Below are 14,167 nucleotides of genomic sequence, written 5' to 3'. Positions count from 1 at the left end.
GCATTCTTGCGTTGAGCGCCGCGTGGACTTCGTCAAGTGAGTAATTTGCGATTTCGGAGTTGGATTGGTACTGTTGGATTTTGTCCACAATTTAGGGAGCGCGTTATCTGCGCCTCACGGCAAAAGCCTTTGCCAATCACCTGTTATCCAATTTACTCACTGCGTGCTCGTTTGATTTCTTCAGATTTAGGAAAATGCAAAGACACTGAAGCAGAAATTAGACTTACACAGGTTGGTTGAGTTCAATCACAATTCTTGTTCAGAAAGCTCTGTTTTCAGGAACGTACAATACAGCGCTGGGCCCTTCAAGAGCGGAAGAGCTGGGATTGATGGGCGATGAGTCTTCGGGGTGGGGCAAGTTCGAAGCAGAGTCTGCTTCCATGGGAGTGGTGCTGGTTATGGGCGATTCGGTGTGTTGGTGGGGGCTGTTGGTGTGTGTGTGTGTGTGTGGAGGGGGCTGTTGTCTTCCATCCCGTCTCTCGGCCTTGGCGATCATCTTTGGCCGAGTTCTCGGGTGGCTCCTTCTGGCACCCACTGGTTTTATCTCCACGTGACCTTCCTGTGAACATTCTTCTCCAATCTTGGACATACACTGTCGTACCGCATTCAACCGTATCTTTTCTTTGTTAGGCAAACTATTTCCCTCTGTGCAGAGCGTTCAGTAGTAATCAAAAACTGGCGTCTAGCATTAGTCAAAACATAAGATACAATCAAGTACTGAACGGTCAAGACGACTGGCCGTGTCCATGATTCACAGAAAAAACATCAGGCATGCATTCCACAGTTCCTTAAGGGTCATTAAGGTATTTAGGCAATATATCAAAAGTCATTTGTTATTTCAAAGTCCTCAGAAATATATATATCAGATCATAAAGTTATAAAAACCTTTCTCATCACCACTTATCAAAAAATGTCTAGTTATGTCTTCTTTATTGATTTGGTGTGTAGGTATAATTATATGCTTCAAATGTTTCTTTTATTTATTTAATATGTGAATATACTTGTCTGCTTATGTACTTTATTCAATGAGGTTTGAGCATATCTGTTTTTGTAGCGAGGCAGGACTTTTTGTATTTCGACCTCATTCCTTCACTCCCTCTGTTGACCTCAGTTTTACTGAGGTCACCAAAATCATTGATGCCACCAGGGTCCCTCTGTTGGCACACCACGTCCCTCTGTGGAGCCGCTACAAGTCCCTCTGTGGGGCCGCCAATGAGTGAGAAAAATAAATATAGATAAAATTCATACCCAGACATTTGTAAAAGATGGAGAGTGGAAAGGCAATTGGCCTAGACGACATTCCAGTGACAGCATGGAACTATCAAGGAGAGATGGCAGGGGAGATTTTTAAAAAGCGAGAAGTTCCCCGGAAAGGTGTTGACTTCTATTTCTTAATTCAGACCACGGCGATGCGCAAAACTGTAGTAGCTACAGAGGTGTTGTTATGTTGATTAAGCAAAGCATGAAGTTATCGGAAAGAATGTTTGAAGCGAGGCTTGGAAATCTACTGGCCAAAATAATGGAGAGTGTGGCAGAGACAAAGATAGGACATGCAGGTTGGTGGTACAGAAAGATATGGAAACGATCGCTTTGCAGTCGCGGCCCCTAACAGGAGCAGCCGAAAGAAGTGGAAGATGAGAAAGAAAATGTGAAAGAGAAATACATAAACAAATAACGAATTACATACGTAAAACAAATAACGAAATACATACATACATATATAGTACATACATATAGACAGACAGACATCGAACAATTGCCCATTCGGCCACTCAGCCCTTCAGTCAGTCACTCAATGAATCACTCAATCAATAAACCAACCAATCAATCAATCAACCACCCAATCAATCAATCAATCAATCAATCAATCAATCAATCAATCACACAGGTGTTAACTAATTTGTAATTGTATTGCAAGCAATTCAAACTCTAATGGAATATGATGATGTCCATATCTGTCTTATCAAATTCTAATCCTACTTTATCTTTGTATAAGGCACAGGTGTCAAACTCAAGACCTGGGGGCCAGATGCAGCCCGACACATGATTTTATGCGGCCCCCGAAGACAAATTGTGCTTTTTATTCATGAGTCATTACTCGAATTGCAAATTGTCTTCACTTTTAATAATATTTTATTTTTAAATATTAGACCAGTTTTTATTTGTCTGATTTGAAAGCGAGTTACTTGTCAGTTTGATTTGTAGCTTTTACTCTATATAATATGAGGTGCTCACACATTTATTTGGGTATGACAGTCATACCGGTCCTCCGAAAGAAGCTATGACTACACTGCGGCCCGTGAACAAATGAGTTTGACCCCCCTGGTACAAGGGATAGCCTTCTCATTGATCAATCACGTATCTTAAATCATGCTTTTCCTCCTTTGAAGCGACTATGTACTTCAAACCCAAACGGCACCATTTTATAGGGAAAAAACTTGTTGAATCTATTTGTTTTCGACATAATACGACCGCAATCATCTTAAATTTGTTCAGTTTATCAATCCCTTCCATTGTTTATCCTGCAAATGAATCACGTGAATAATGTGTTATTCAAACTTTAACGTTCATAATCCACCTGTTCCCAATTTGTTTGGAGTCTGTATGTTATTGTTCTAATTTTTTACATTTAATACTCTCCCACCTATTTGATCCTATCTTGTGAAGGCCTACAGTTTATTATGAGCTATTTTGAAACTCTTCACACTTGTTACCAGGCTTTGGCTCCATCTCATGATGTTGTCTCCTATTCACTTCATTTCTGCCGAGCTGCTTCTTCTCCTCCGTCCAGCATGTTGAAGACTTAAAAACCATCAAATCTGAAAACACTTAAAATCTCACAATTCCCCCCTTTGGTTTTTTTTTTTTTTCTACCTCCCTCTTTTGACACATTCTAAAAAATGTGTCACAATGGTTAAAAAGTAAAAATAACAATATCCATGGTGACATACCCATCGCCAGCTGGACTTCGGTGTACCTCCAGATGCCATCCTAGCCTGGAATCACCAATTCTCAGTCCCTGAAACTCGACTGGCAGCATCTCACATGGCTGTATGAACAAAAGCCACCACCCACCTGTAGCTGTGCATGCAGCTCTCCGTACAATAAACATCCATAATACCAAAAAATAAAATTCATAATGATAAAAATAATCCACACATGGGCGCATGTCAAACGCATGAAATAGAAAATTGGAGCCTGCCGAGCCTGTCATGAAACCGATCACATTTACAAACTCGTTATGAAAAGTAAGGGGTTAGTTGTTAATGCATGTTCACAGACATGACACAAAATTCTCCAAGACTGCAGTTGACAACCTGCAAAGTAAAGCAAGTTTAACAAATAAAGCACAATCTGCTCCCTGGGTTGCTGTTAGAGGCTGCAATACAATTAGGTAAAACATCAAAACAAAGCAAGTCATCACAAATACCGTCACATACATTTCGTCACACTGTCAGGTAAGTCCAGAGTTGTTGTCATACACTGTCTTGGCTCAGAGTCTTGATTGTCAATGCTGGTATAGTCACGTCTGGTCATAATCTTGAAATGGGCCTTCTCCATTGAAGTCTTTTGTTGTCAATGGTGCCCCAGAGTAATCCTAAACCCATATTTAGTCCAAAATGAGCCCTGATCAATCTTGCTTTTTTCAAATCTGTAGTATCTTTATATTTTTCAGGTGAGAGGAATGTTATCCTCTGCTGTGATCACATCACCCCAACCTTGAATCATGTTAACCATTTACAATACAGAAACCCCATCCCAAGTACAGACTTGACATTCATACAGCATTACAGACAAACTGTCATCCCACAACACACACATAAAACATACAATATTACATTGTAAAAAGAACCCTCCCTATGCAAAATTTTCTCCTCAATTAAAATTTCCCTTTTTATTTCAAATATTAATATTAAAATTAATATCTAATTGTCTGGTCTCCTGTCCTCACATCGTTTGCCAATATGCATAATACTGGAACATGATTTAACTCCCCCTTTAGTTTGCTCACATCTCACACTTAGACTATTTGACACTTTGTGTTGAGCTGTAACTTCAATATTTCCACCTTCTCATATTTCTTCCACTAAACAGTTCCATTTTGCTTTCAGTTTAAATTCATCCCTCCAAATAACTACCTCTGGCAAAAAAACAAAAATTTTTAGAGCACTCCCTTTTACTGTCACCTTGTTCCTTCATTCATCTCCTCATAAGCATTACTGACTCTCCTAAGAAATGATACTGAAAATAATGTTTAAAAAATATACACAGCTTCCTCCTGCCACTTACACTATAACCTTGGATTATCGTTCTCATTTTTGTTGATGCCAATTCTTAGAATTAAAAAGAAATACTTACTCTTGATAATTGAGTGACGCTATATCACAAATTTTGAAAACCTTCTTCCATGTTCCCCCTTTGTTCCTATCAAAACCAATTAGAAATATTTTTGCTGTCATGATCATCATTGTGGCCCTCACACTTATTGTTCTTGTATTTTAAACTGGCAATTTTTGTACATTTGGAGCCCTTTGAGACTTGCTTGTGGGCTATATAAATAAATTTGAATTGCCTTGACTTTATTATTATTCAACTTCTTCTGCATTCCTCTTCCTTTTATTTTAATCTTAACTACTTCCACATAATTCATCTGATTTACTCCATTACACTTTTAACCTCCTAGATTCAAATTCAAATTTCACATCCTCACTTCCAACATTGCGGTAAAATTTTCATTTTTTCCCTTCTAATTTCTTCTAGTTTTCCTTTTTTTCTTCTTTTTTTTTTTCCACTGACTCAACTCATTTCAATTTTTTTTTTTTTTTTTTTAACTGTTCATCTTATGCCTACCTATTCCAAAACTTCCCACTCCCCAAATTTCAAATTTTCAACTTTAAAATTCACGCCCAATTTTACAAAATTCTTTCTATATTTTTATCAATTTTCTAGCCAATTCAACACGTTCCAAATTTAAACATAATCTTGTAGCTTTCCCCGAATTTTTATTCAGCCTCTTCGCCTTCACACGCAATTTCTACGGAAATTAATAATTCAAGTTATTATTGTTAATCATCTGTGGCCCTCGTAAGGACAAGCCGCACCAGTAATGGATGGATGGATGGATGGATTGTTAATCCTAACCCCAAATGCCTATCATAAATTGCCATTTAAATCAATTATCGCAAGGGTCATGTCAATGTATTTGTTATTTAAAGCCCTACTGTATTACTATTTTGCCGACTATCCAGAATTCCAACTTTCTTATGGCCCCTCACCCCTTCAAGCTGAAATATGCATCCTATAAGTCAGTCGCAGTTGATGTGTAATTAAATTCTGTTGTTTTGATAAAGGTCAATTAAGTTTAGCAATTCAGCCTTCTGTTGCCCGAATCCAAATTTTCACTGGTCCAATTATAAAATTTCATTATTTCAGTTAGATTAATTATGTCTTCGAAATGCTAAGTTACATATAAAAATTTATGATTCAAAAGATTTAATTTCTATTGATCAATGTCCACCTTGCAAAGTTTCTGATCACGCGGTTGTGTAATTTGTCAGTGCATCTTCACTGTCCCTATCTATGTATTTTATTTTTTTTATCCCCGTTTCAGTGTCAATAAGCAGCCTTATTATTCCCACTTTTATCAAAACTCCTCAGTTATGTCTGCCCCAGCACCCAAACACACTTCCATCCCTTTTGTCCCACACTCCACCAACTTTGTAATGCTTCAGCAGTCTTTAGCAATGTGTCCAGTTTGACTTCATGTGACTCGTGCAAGTCTTTAGCAGCCTCTCCTCTTAGATTCTCATGATGATGATTCAGGGCTGGACCGTCCGCCATTCTCAAATGCGTCCATCTTGTCTTTGTTCTTTCAGTCCATTTTCTTTTTGATCTGCAACTGTGTGTATTCCACCAACTATATGGTTCTTGTCCTGTGAAGAGCTGTGCTTGCCCCCTTCAAGCATGATAATAGTTCCTGTTGTTCTCCCAAAGGTCAAAGGTGTCTCATGACCAGGGACAGTCCTCTGTTGATTTTGAGGCAGCCAGTAGAGTACAAGGACTCAGTTCAGGACTTGTGCCATGCGCGAGGGCAGAACACACTGGGACACAAATTTCACAAAACTATCTTCGTGTTATCAGTCTTCATGTGTAGTATTTGTTCCTTACACCCCAAATCTTCCCATTAACATATTGTATCCTATCAGTTGCGCACACACATCATCTTACTATCAAGCCGCCCTTATCAAAAGCTTTTTTTTTTTTTTTTTCGAGTAATCCATCCACCCTACCCATTAACATGGCTAAAATCCTCGTTCCAGTGTTTATCATCAAATAAAGTTCCGAAATCCTTTGTAATAAACTGTAATGTAATTTAACAATCTACCAACATACAGCGCCTGTGTTCCAACTATGACACTCCTCCTTGGTTTACCATCTCATAAGTTATTGTTGTCAGCAGCGCTAAATGATAGTGCTTGAAAGTGAATGTCTTATCGCCCAATTTAAAACTTATGCCACATTTGAGCTAGTATTTATTCATTTATTTGCCATCCTCATGTTAGCTGGCATGTGTCAGAATTAAAATGTAATTTTGCTTTTAATTTTAAGTCTTTCAAAATTGCTATATCCTTACTGCACCGAGATAAACTGTCAAATATATCTTTAAAAACAAACAAAAACAATCTATGCTCCTGCACAGACTCTTAAAAGTGGCACCCAAATGCCAGATTACAAATCAAACCTCCTCCTTTACTCTCACATTTTTGATAAAACAGTCTACTTATCTAGACACTGTCATCACATACGAAATAATGGCCTGTAAATTAAATCTAATGTTGTTGCTGTGGTCCCTCAAAACATGTGACTAGGATTTGGACAATTATTAACCCCCATCAATTGATCACTTATCTCCTCACTGAATTCCCAGCCTGTTAACCTATCTGCATAAAGAAGACATTTACAATGCAGGGGATAAGAGAATAACAAGGAACACCTTAACAATAAACACAAGGAAAACCTAACAATAAACAAAATAAACCCACACCACAATCAAAACCAAATAAACTCGGCCCATGACCTATGTAGACCAACACAGTACTCCAAATATTTCCCCATTAAAAATTTAAGCCTTTTTGTGTAGAGCACCATTGATTTCTAATCATTGACCTAATTTTATCCTTAATTTAATCCCAATCACGAATGCCCCCTACTTACTTTACTTGATGTTCTTTTAATAAAAAGTGCCCCCTTGCAATGTCGTTTTTATTTGTCGTTTTTAACTCTAAGTGATTCAAATCTTTGACTTATCCTTACATGTGTCCTTGTATAGTCTTATGTCATAACCAATCAATAATTCCTCCTAAATTTAAAATCTGCAATCATAATTTAATTTTATCCAATTCTACAATGTATGTTCTCTCTTACTCTCACATTTTTATGAGGGCTGGGCACTCTCCTCGTTGGACGAGTTTCTGACCACAACCCTCAGATTATTCTATCATTTCTAATATTTACATTTAACAATGCAAATCTGATTAACCATTGTCTAGCACACCGTTTCCGTGCACCAATTTAACGCAATTCCATCCTTTATAACGAACTGATACACAAAGACATACACATGAACAAACACACGGGCCCACAACATAGACATGACAATCTTCCCAGCTGATAACAAGGGTGGGGGGGGCAACTGAAGTGCGGAGAGCCTCGCCACCACCACGTCGCACAATGTAACCCCCCACCTCTGTCCAAAAGGTGCATTTGTGCCCACCTGACCGTTTGGCCCAAACTTTAGAGCTGCACCCTTTTGAAAACAAAAATGGTTACAGTTTAACCCCACCACACAATGGGATATAACCTTCATGCTAATTAAATATACATTCTTTATCAAATTCTTGTTAAGCCATTTTTCTGACTCCAACTCTCATGCGAAATCAAAATAAAATCAACAATTTTATACAAATCAACTTATTGTTCTTCATGAACCACAAATCATCACTTTCATCCAATGAACAGCACCACAACTAATCACTCACTTCTTCAGCTGCGCCGCTGTCCCATCTGACAGCCAAGCCTGCTTTCCACACAATATCATCATCATAGACACACTTCAACAATTATGTAGCGACCTGGTTAACCCAGTTACCCTTCGCCCTAGACAACAATATAAGTCTCTAAGGTCGCACTATTGAGGTCGCCAGGCATCCGTCCTGCTATATCAGCGATGCCTTCACCATTTTTTTTCTTTTTATTTTTTTTAAATTTTTTTTTTATTATTTTTTTTTTTTCACGAGTCCCTGACTCGTATTGGTGGCCTGGCCGATCCAATCGACCCCGACCTTAGGCAACAGTATAAGTTCCTAAGTGTCTACTATTGAGGCCACTAGGGTGCCCATATGCTAGTCACTGGCATCCCACAAGTTCGAGCGGTGTGAGCGCCCTTTGCTGATCAGACAAAGTCCTCACCACCTCTCTCTTAATTCACCACGACTCGGACATCCCAGATGTCCCTCGCCTTAGACAGCCCTATAATGTTCTAAGGTCACACTATTGGAGTCGCTCGGCATCCGTACTGCTATATCAGCGACGCCTTCACCTGTTTTTGTATTTTTAATTTTTTCCACAAATCACTTTTACCAAGTTCCACACAAACACACTTCTATACAACCACCATTCCTGAACACAGAGCTGAAATTATTAATTTTTGAATTCCGCTTTCACTCCACAATATTGCTGAACTGGGAGAGAGAAAAAAAGTTTCCCCCTTACCTTTTGTGCCGATCGGACTGCAATACTGTTGAGCAAGAGCGGAGAAGGAAGAATCCTTTGTGGAGCATGCACTTTCCCTTCTGAAGAAATCACGTCGGGGTCACCATTTGTTGGATTTTGTCCACAATTTAGGGAGCGCGTTATCTGCGCCTCACGGCAAAAGCCTTTGCCAATCACCTGTTATCCAATTTACTCACTGCGTGCTCGTTTGATTTCTTCAGATTTAGGAAAATGCAAAGACACTGAAGCAGAAATTAGACTTACACAGGTTGGTTGAGTTCAATCACAATTCTTGTTCAGAAAGCTCTGTTTTCAGGAAAGTACAATACAGCGCTGGGCCCTTCAAGAGCGGAAAGTCTCCATTCAGAAAAAGGCAAAGTCCAAGGTTGTTAGATCAGTTTTATATTCAGTAGCACATTGTGGGCTGGGATTGATGGGCGATGAGTCTTCGGGGTGGGGCAAGTTCGAAGCAGAGTCTGCTTCCATGGGAGTGGTGCTGGTTATGGGCGATTCGGTGTGTTGGTGGGGGCTGTTGGTGTGTGTGTGTGTGTGTGTGGAGGGGGCTGTTGTCTTCCATCCCGTCTCTCGGCCTTGGCGATCATCTTTGGCCGAGTTCTCGGGTGGCTCCTTCTGGCACCCACTGGTTTTATCTCCACGTGACCTTCCTGTGAACATTCTTCTCCAATCTTGGACATACACTGTCGTACCGCATTCAACCGTATCTTTTCTTTGTTAGGCAAACTATTTCCCTCTGTGCAGAGCGTTCAGTAGTAATCAAAAACTGGCGTCTAGCATTAGTCAAAACATAAGATACAATCAAGTACTGAACGGTCAAGACGACTGGCCGTGTCCATGATTCACAGAAAAAACATCAGGCATGCATTCCACAGTTCCTTAAGGGTCATTAAGGTATTTAGGCAATATATCAAAAGTCATTTGTTATTTCAAAGTCCTCAGAAATATATATATCAGATCATAAAGTTATAAAAACCTTTCTCATCACCACTTATCAAAAAATGTCTAGTTATGTCTTCTTTATTGATTTGGTGTGTAGGTATAATTATATGCTTCAAATGTTTCTTTTATTTATTTAATATGTGAATATACTTGTCTGCTTATGTACTTTATTCAATGAGGTTTGAGCATATCTGTTTTTGTAGCGAGGCAGGACTTTTTGTATTTCGACCTCATTCCTTCAGTACGAAAGAGGATTACGGCCGGTGAAGAAATAAAAGGGGTGACAGGATTCTGACTTTAAAGTGAGAATTTTTTAATCAGAAAGTGGGTATTCTCACTTTAAAGTTAGAATTTTCACTGTAAAGTCACAATTTAGACTTTATCGTCAGAATTTTCACTTTAATGTCAACATTTCAACTTTAGTGAGAATTTAGACTTTCAAGTGAGAATTCAGACTTTAAAGTACAATTCAGACTTTAAAGTCACAATTTTCACTTTAAAGTGAAGTCAGAATTCTGAGAAAAAAAATCAGAATCCCGTCCCTCTTCACAGGCCCTAATCCTCTTCCGTATATTGGGACTTTGAAGCTGTTGTAAATCATCTTTTTGCCCTATGGCACTGTAATGTCCATAGATATTCTGCGCAGACATGAAAAGAAATGTGCTAAATTGAACAGGTGTATGCCTCACATCAGTCCTGAAAGATCCTTTGCATTCAGGAATGATCAATAAACTATAACAGAATAAAAATTAAGTGACCAATGATTTATTTAAGGTCTCCTGGATGATTTTGATCTTATTTCTTGTTTAACGAGCAAATGACGTACCGGCAAATCCATGATGACAAACTAAAAGTAAAAACTATGTCACCACTTGGGTTTCGACCCAACTCGCAGGCTTGCGCCCGGTTCGAAGCTCAAAAGGTGACTTGCCTGCCCCACTTTATCCTTGTGAGGTGCTTGCTTTGTTTGCGCTTCCCAAATAAAATCTCGACAAAAATGAAGGTTTTCGTTGCTCAGAGGTTGTAGTCAAACGGGCCAAATGACGTCACGTGCCCCCAGAAAGCCGGCGGCGTGCGCGCACCTGCTGTTTGTAAGCAGTGCGAGGGCAAGTGGAAGGCACCCACCCGCTCGCCACTGTCCGCGGGCTGTTTGGCCCCTCGTGGACTCCCAGACGACGAGAACGCACCCGAAAGCGCTCGTGACGCACGTTCTTTCATTTGGCGCCGCTTTTGTTGTATTTAATGCTTTATTTGTCTATTTTTATCCATTCAATGTTTGAGCAGGTAAGTCCATTGAGAACACTTTCTCGTTTTCAATGGCGACCTGGAGGCAATGTGTGTGAAGTGTCTTGCCCAAGGACACAACGACACGTGACAGAGCCAGGGTCGAACCGCCAACCAACCCTCCGGTTCCTAATGATGATGATATATCTTTATTTCGAACATATTTAAAACATAAAACGAGAAAAATAAAACAAATAACACTTTCAAGTGCCAAATTTAAATCCATAAAACAAACAAACGAATAAACCAACCAACAACAACAACAAAAACAATAACAAAGAATGCTCGAAAAAGAGTAGGAGGAAGCATAGCTCGACACGCTCGACTGCCTGAGCCACGGCCTCAATACCACAGAGTTTTGTTGTGAAGGAAAACGAGGGCTCGTCGACCCGCGGCTCCAGAGCCACATGCGGCTCTTTAGCATTCTCTAGCGGCTTGCATCATTTAGGACTTTAAAAATCAGAAAAAATAAGACGGGAGAATGTCATTGTCAGTGCAAATGGAGAAACATGCACTGGAATGAATGCTGGTTACGAAAATAATCTAAATTCGTTTTAAAAGAAATACAGATTGGATTGACCCACTACTTGGTTTAATTTGAACCAACTTTCTGTCTTTTGAAACAAAACTCGATACAAATGCCAAGACGCTGCTGACGTTATGCCCGTACGTCATACAAGTCTCAAATGTGTCCTCAGCTGATCCGGGCTCAGCTTGTGAGGAAGACTGGCTCCCTTTCGGCTCCAGTTGCTACAAGAAGATGGAGACCCCCAACGGTTGGCTAGGGGCTCGGCACGACTGCGTCTGGGAGGGCGGCGACCTGATCTCCGTTGCCTCGTCGGACGAGGAAGCCTTCGTGAAGGAGAAAATGGGCGACGTCCCTTTCTGGATCGGACTCTCCAATCTGGTGAGACGGAAGCGCAAGCAGTTGATTCTCTACTGGTACGCGATTGACAAGTGGGATTGGTCTCTGCAGAATTGCGACGAGGCTTGGTGTCAGTATGACAAGGAGCAAAAGAAGCTGACTTGGTCCGATGTCCGCGTGACTGCGACCTACTCCAACTGGACTATAGGTCTAAACGGAAAGTAAGAAGGTTACGTTTTGCGTCCTTTCACTGCCAAAGTGTCCTTTTCCAAAATGGGAAAGAGCGTCGTGATGAGGGGGAAAAAAGAGCTTTTGTCAATTTTTCATCAGAAAGTAAGAAGAAATACTGAGATGCTTTTCACGACTTTTCCCTACAGCTCCGACGTGGAGTCCTGCGCGTACGTCAACCTTGGCGTGTACCACGATAAGCTGCGAGGAAAGTGGCAACACGGCTCGTGCGGATCTTCGTTGCCATACATGTGCAAGCGCTCGCTGGATGGTAAGCCCACACGAATTATTTTATGATGTCAAAAGGAACATTTCAAACGTGTGGTCTTTTTGCAGACTGCCTGGAGGGCAGGCAGTGTTCCTTTAAAGACTTCGGTTACGATCGAGTGGAGAGTGAGTGGCTTCCACGTTTGTTTGTACTCCTGCACCGTCCCGCCGTGCTTTTCCAATCCAAGTTTGTTTGTGGCTTCAGCTTCCTCCTGCGACCCTGGCGACTTCCTGTTCGACGACTCTTGCTATCATTTTGGGCGGGAGAAGATGAATTGGCAGTCCGCTGAAGACTTCTGCAAGGGACGCAAAAGTCACCTGGCCAGCGTCCACTCACAGGACGTAGCCAAATTCTTGTCAGGTGAGCGCCAAGATAAATCGACAATTCCACGATCATCCCGCAATGCTCACCAGCATCTTTGCAACTTGCACTTGTTCTGCCTTTCTCAAGATCACGTAAGCTATTACAGTTGGGTGGGACTCGCAAGGAAGAATGGCAATTATGAGTATACTGATGGAACATCTATAGTAAGTGAAATGTTTAAGTGACCTAAAAAGTTGTCATTTGTCCAGAATGATATGATATGAATGAATGAGATGTCGTACTGAAATGCAAAAGATAAAAGTGAGATACAAAGTGTCATTTAAGCAGGAAAAAGCTTTCTTGAACAAAAACAAAAAAGTCAAACTTTGACCGGGATGGCCGCAATGTTACGAGAAGAGCTACAAAGAAATGTTTTTCAGAAAATCAGCTGGAACAAGGACAAAGCTGCAGTTTGATGGCAATTGTAAGAAGAAACAAGAAACAAAAGCCATCATGCGCTCAAGTTATCTGTAATGTGTGCAGGACGACACCCCAGGATTGGACACGCTCAAATTCAACTGCATAGGTGTGGTCTTCTATGGTCTTTATCTTGATGACTTTGGCTGCGACGCCAACCTTCCAGCCATCTGCAAAAAAGGTCTGAGAGTCACGACGGCTCCCTTTGCCCTATCACGCGCGCGCTCATTATTGATCCCTCTTGCAGCTAAGGTCCGAAAGGCTCTTACTGCTCATCCGTCATCAATATTCAGGCCAGGTGGGCGTCACATCCGTGGTCGCGCTCTTGTCGCCAGTTGGCCCTCAAGTCACCCGAATCTCACTTGCAGGCTGGAGCGAAAAGTGCGGCAGGTGGATGGAGAACCCGGCCAACGACTTCTGCTACCTGATCAGCCACAACCAGGACGTGACCTGGCAGGAGGCGCGAGACAAATGCGTCGACCACGGAGGCGACCTGCTCAGCCTTGCCGACGACACTGAACAGAAGTTCATACAAGGTAAAGTGCCCGGAGGAGACGATGGAGTCTCGGACAGTTTATGCCGCATGGTCTCCAGAAGGAACAATGCACCTCTTGATCGTTGTTTAACTTTGATTTGAAGATCTGCGCGACATTCCGCTGACTCTATGGTTGGGCACCAATGCCGAGATCACTGAAGGCAGCAAGTGGACTGATGGATCCCCGTTCATTTACAAAAACCTGAAAGCAGGTCGGTCTAAAACCCGGCGAATGTTTGTCGGCGACAAAACGGACGAGTGCTTAGCGTCTGTCGTCTCCTTCCAGATAACGCAAGTGACGCCACTGGCGGACGCTGCCTTTCCTTGCTCACTGCCGACGGCGACTGGAAATTTGATCAATGCCGAAAAAACAGCAGCTACATCTGCAAGAGAAGAGGAAGGGGTAACGTGACGCTTGGCCGATTCGCGCTGACTTCTGAAGTCCTCTCGATGAAATATGTCTGCGTGTTGTTAGCGT

The 14,167-nt window shown here is 41.2% G+C and overlaps 1 protein-coding gene across 1 annotated transcript in view; it reads left to right on the top strand.

Moving 5' to 3' along the window:
* The window catches only part of LOC148398724 (uncharacterized), a 117,875-nt gene that overhangs the window by 89,561 nt on the left and 14,147 nt on the right, over positions 1–14,167 (top strand). The window contains exons 48-56 of the mRNA XM_088372475.1: positions 12,256–12,377; positions 12,443–12,499; positions 12,579–12,734; positions 12,825–12,901; positions 13,221–13,335; positions 13,402–13,452; positions 13,523–13,690; positions 13,794–13,901; positions 13,976–14,092. Coding sequence (XP_088228601.1) covers positions 12,256–12,377; positions 12,443–12,499; positions 12,579–12,734; positions 12,825–12,901; positions 13,221–13,335; positions 13,402–13,452; positions 13,523–13,690; positions 13,794–13,901; positions 13,976–14,092 — 971 coding nt within the window. The remainder of the gene's footprint in view (positions 1–12,255; positions 12,378–12,442; positions 12,500–12,578; positions 12,735–12,824; positions 12,902–13,220; positions 13,336–13,401; positions 13,453–13,522; positions 13,691–13,793; positions 13,902–13,975; positions 14,093–14,167) is intronic.

The sequence above is a fragment of the Syngnathus floridae genome, chromosome 4 (genome assembly GCF_059516105.1).
Source record: "Syngnathus floridae isolate MCC-2025c chromosome 4, RoL_Sflo_1.0, whole genome shotgun sequence".
Taxonomy (NCBI): Eukaryota; Metazoa; Chordata; class Actinopteri; order Syngnathiformes; family Syngnathidae; genus Syngnathus; species Syngnathus floridae.
This window is presented reverse-complemented; position numbering and strand designations above follow the sequence as displayed.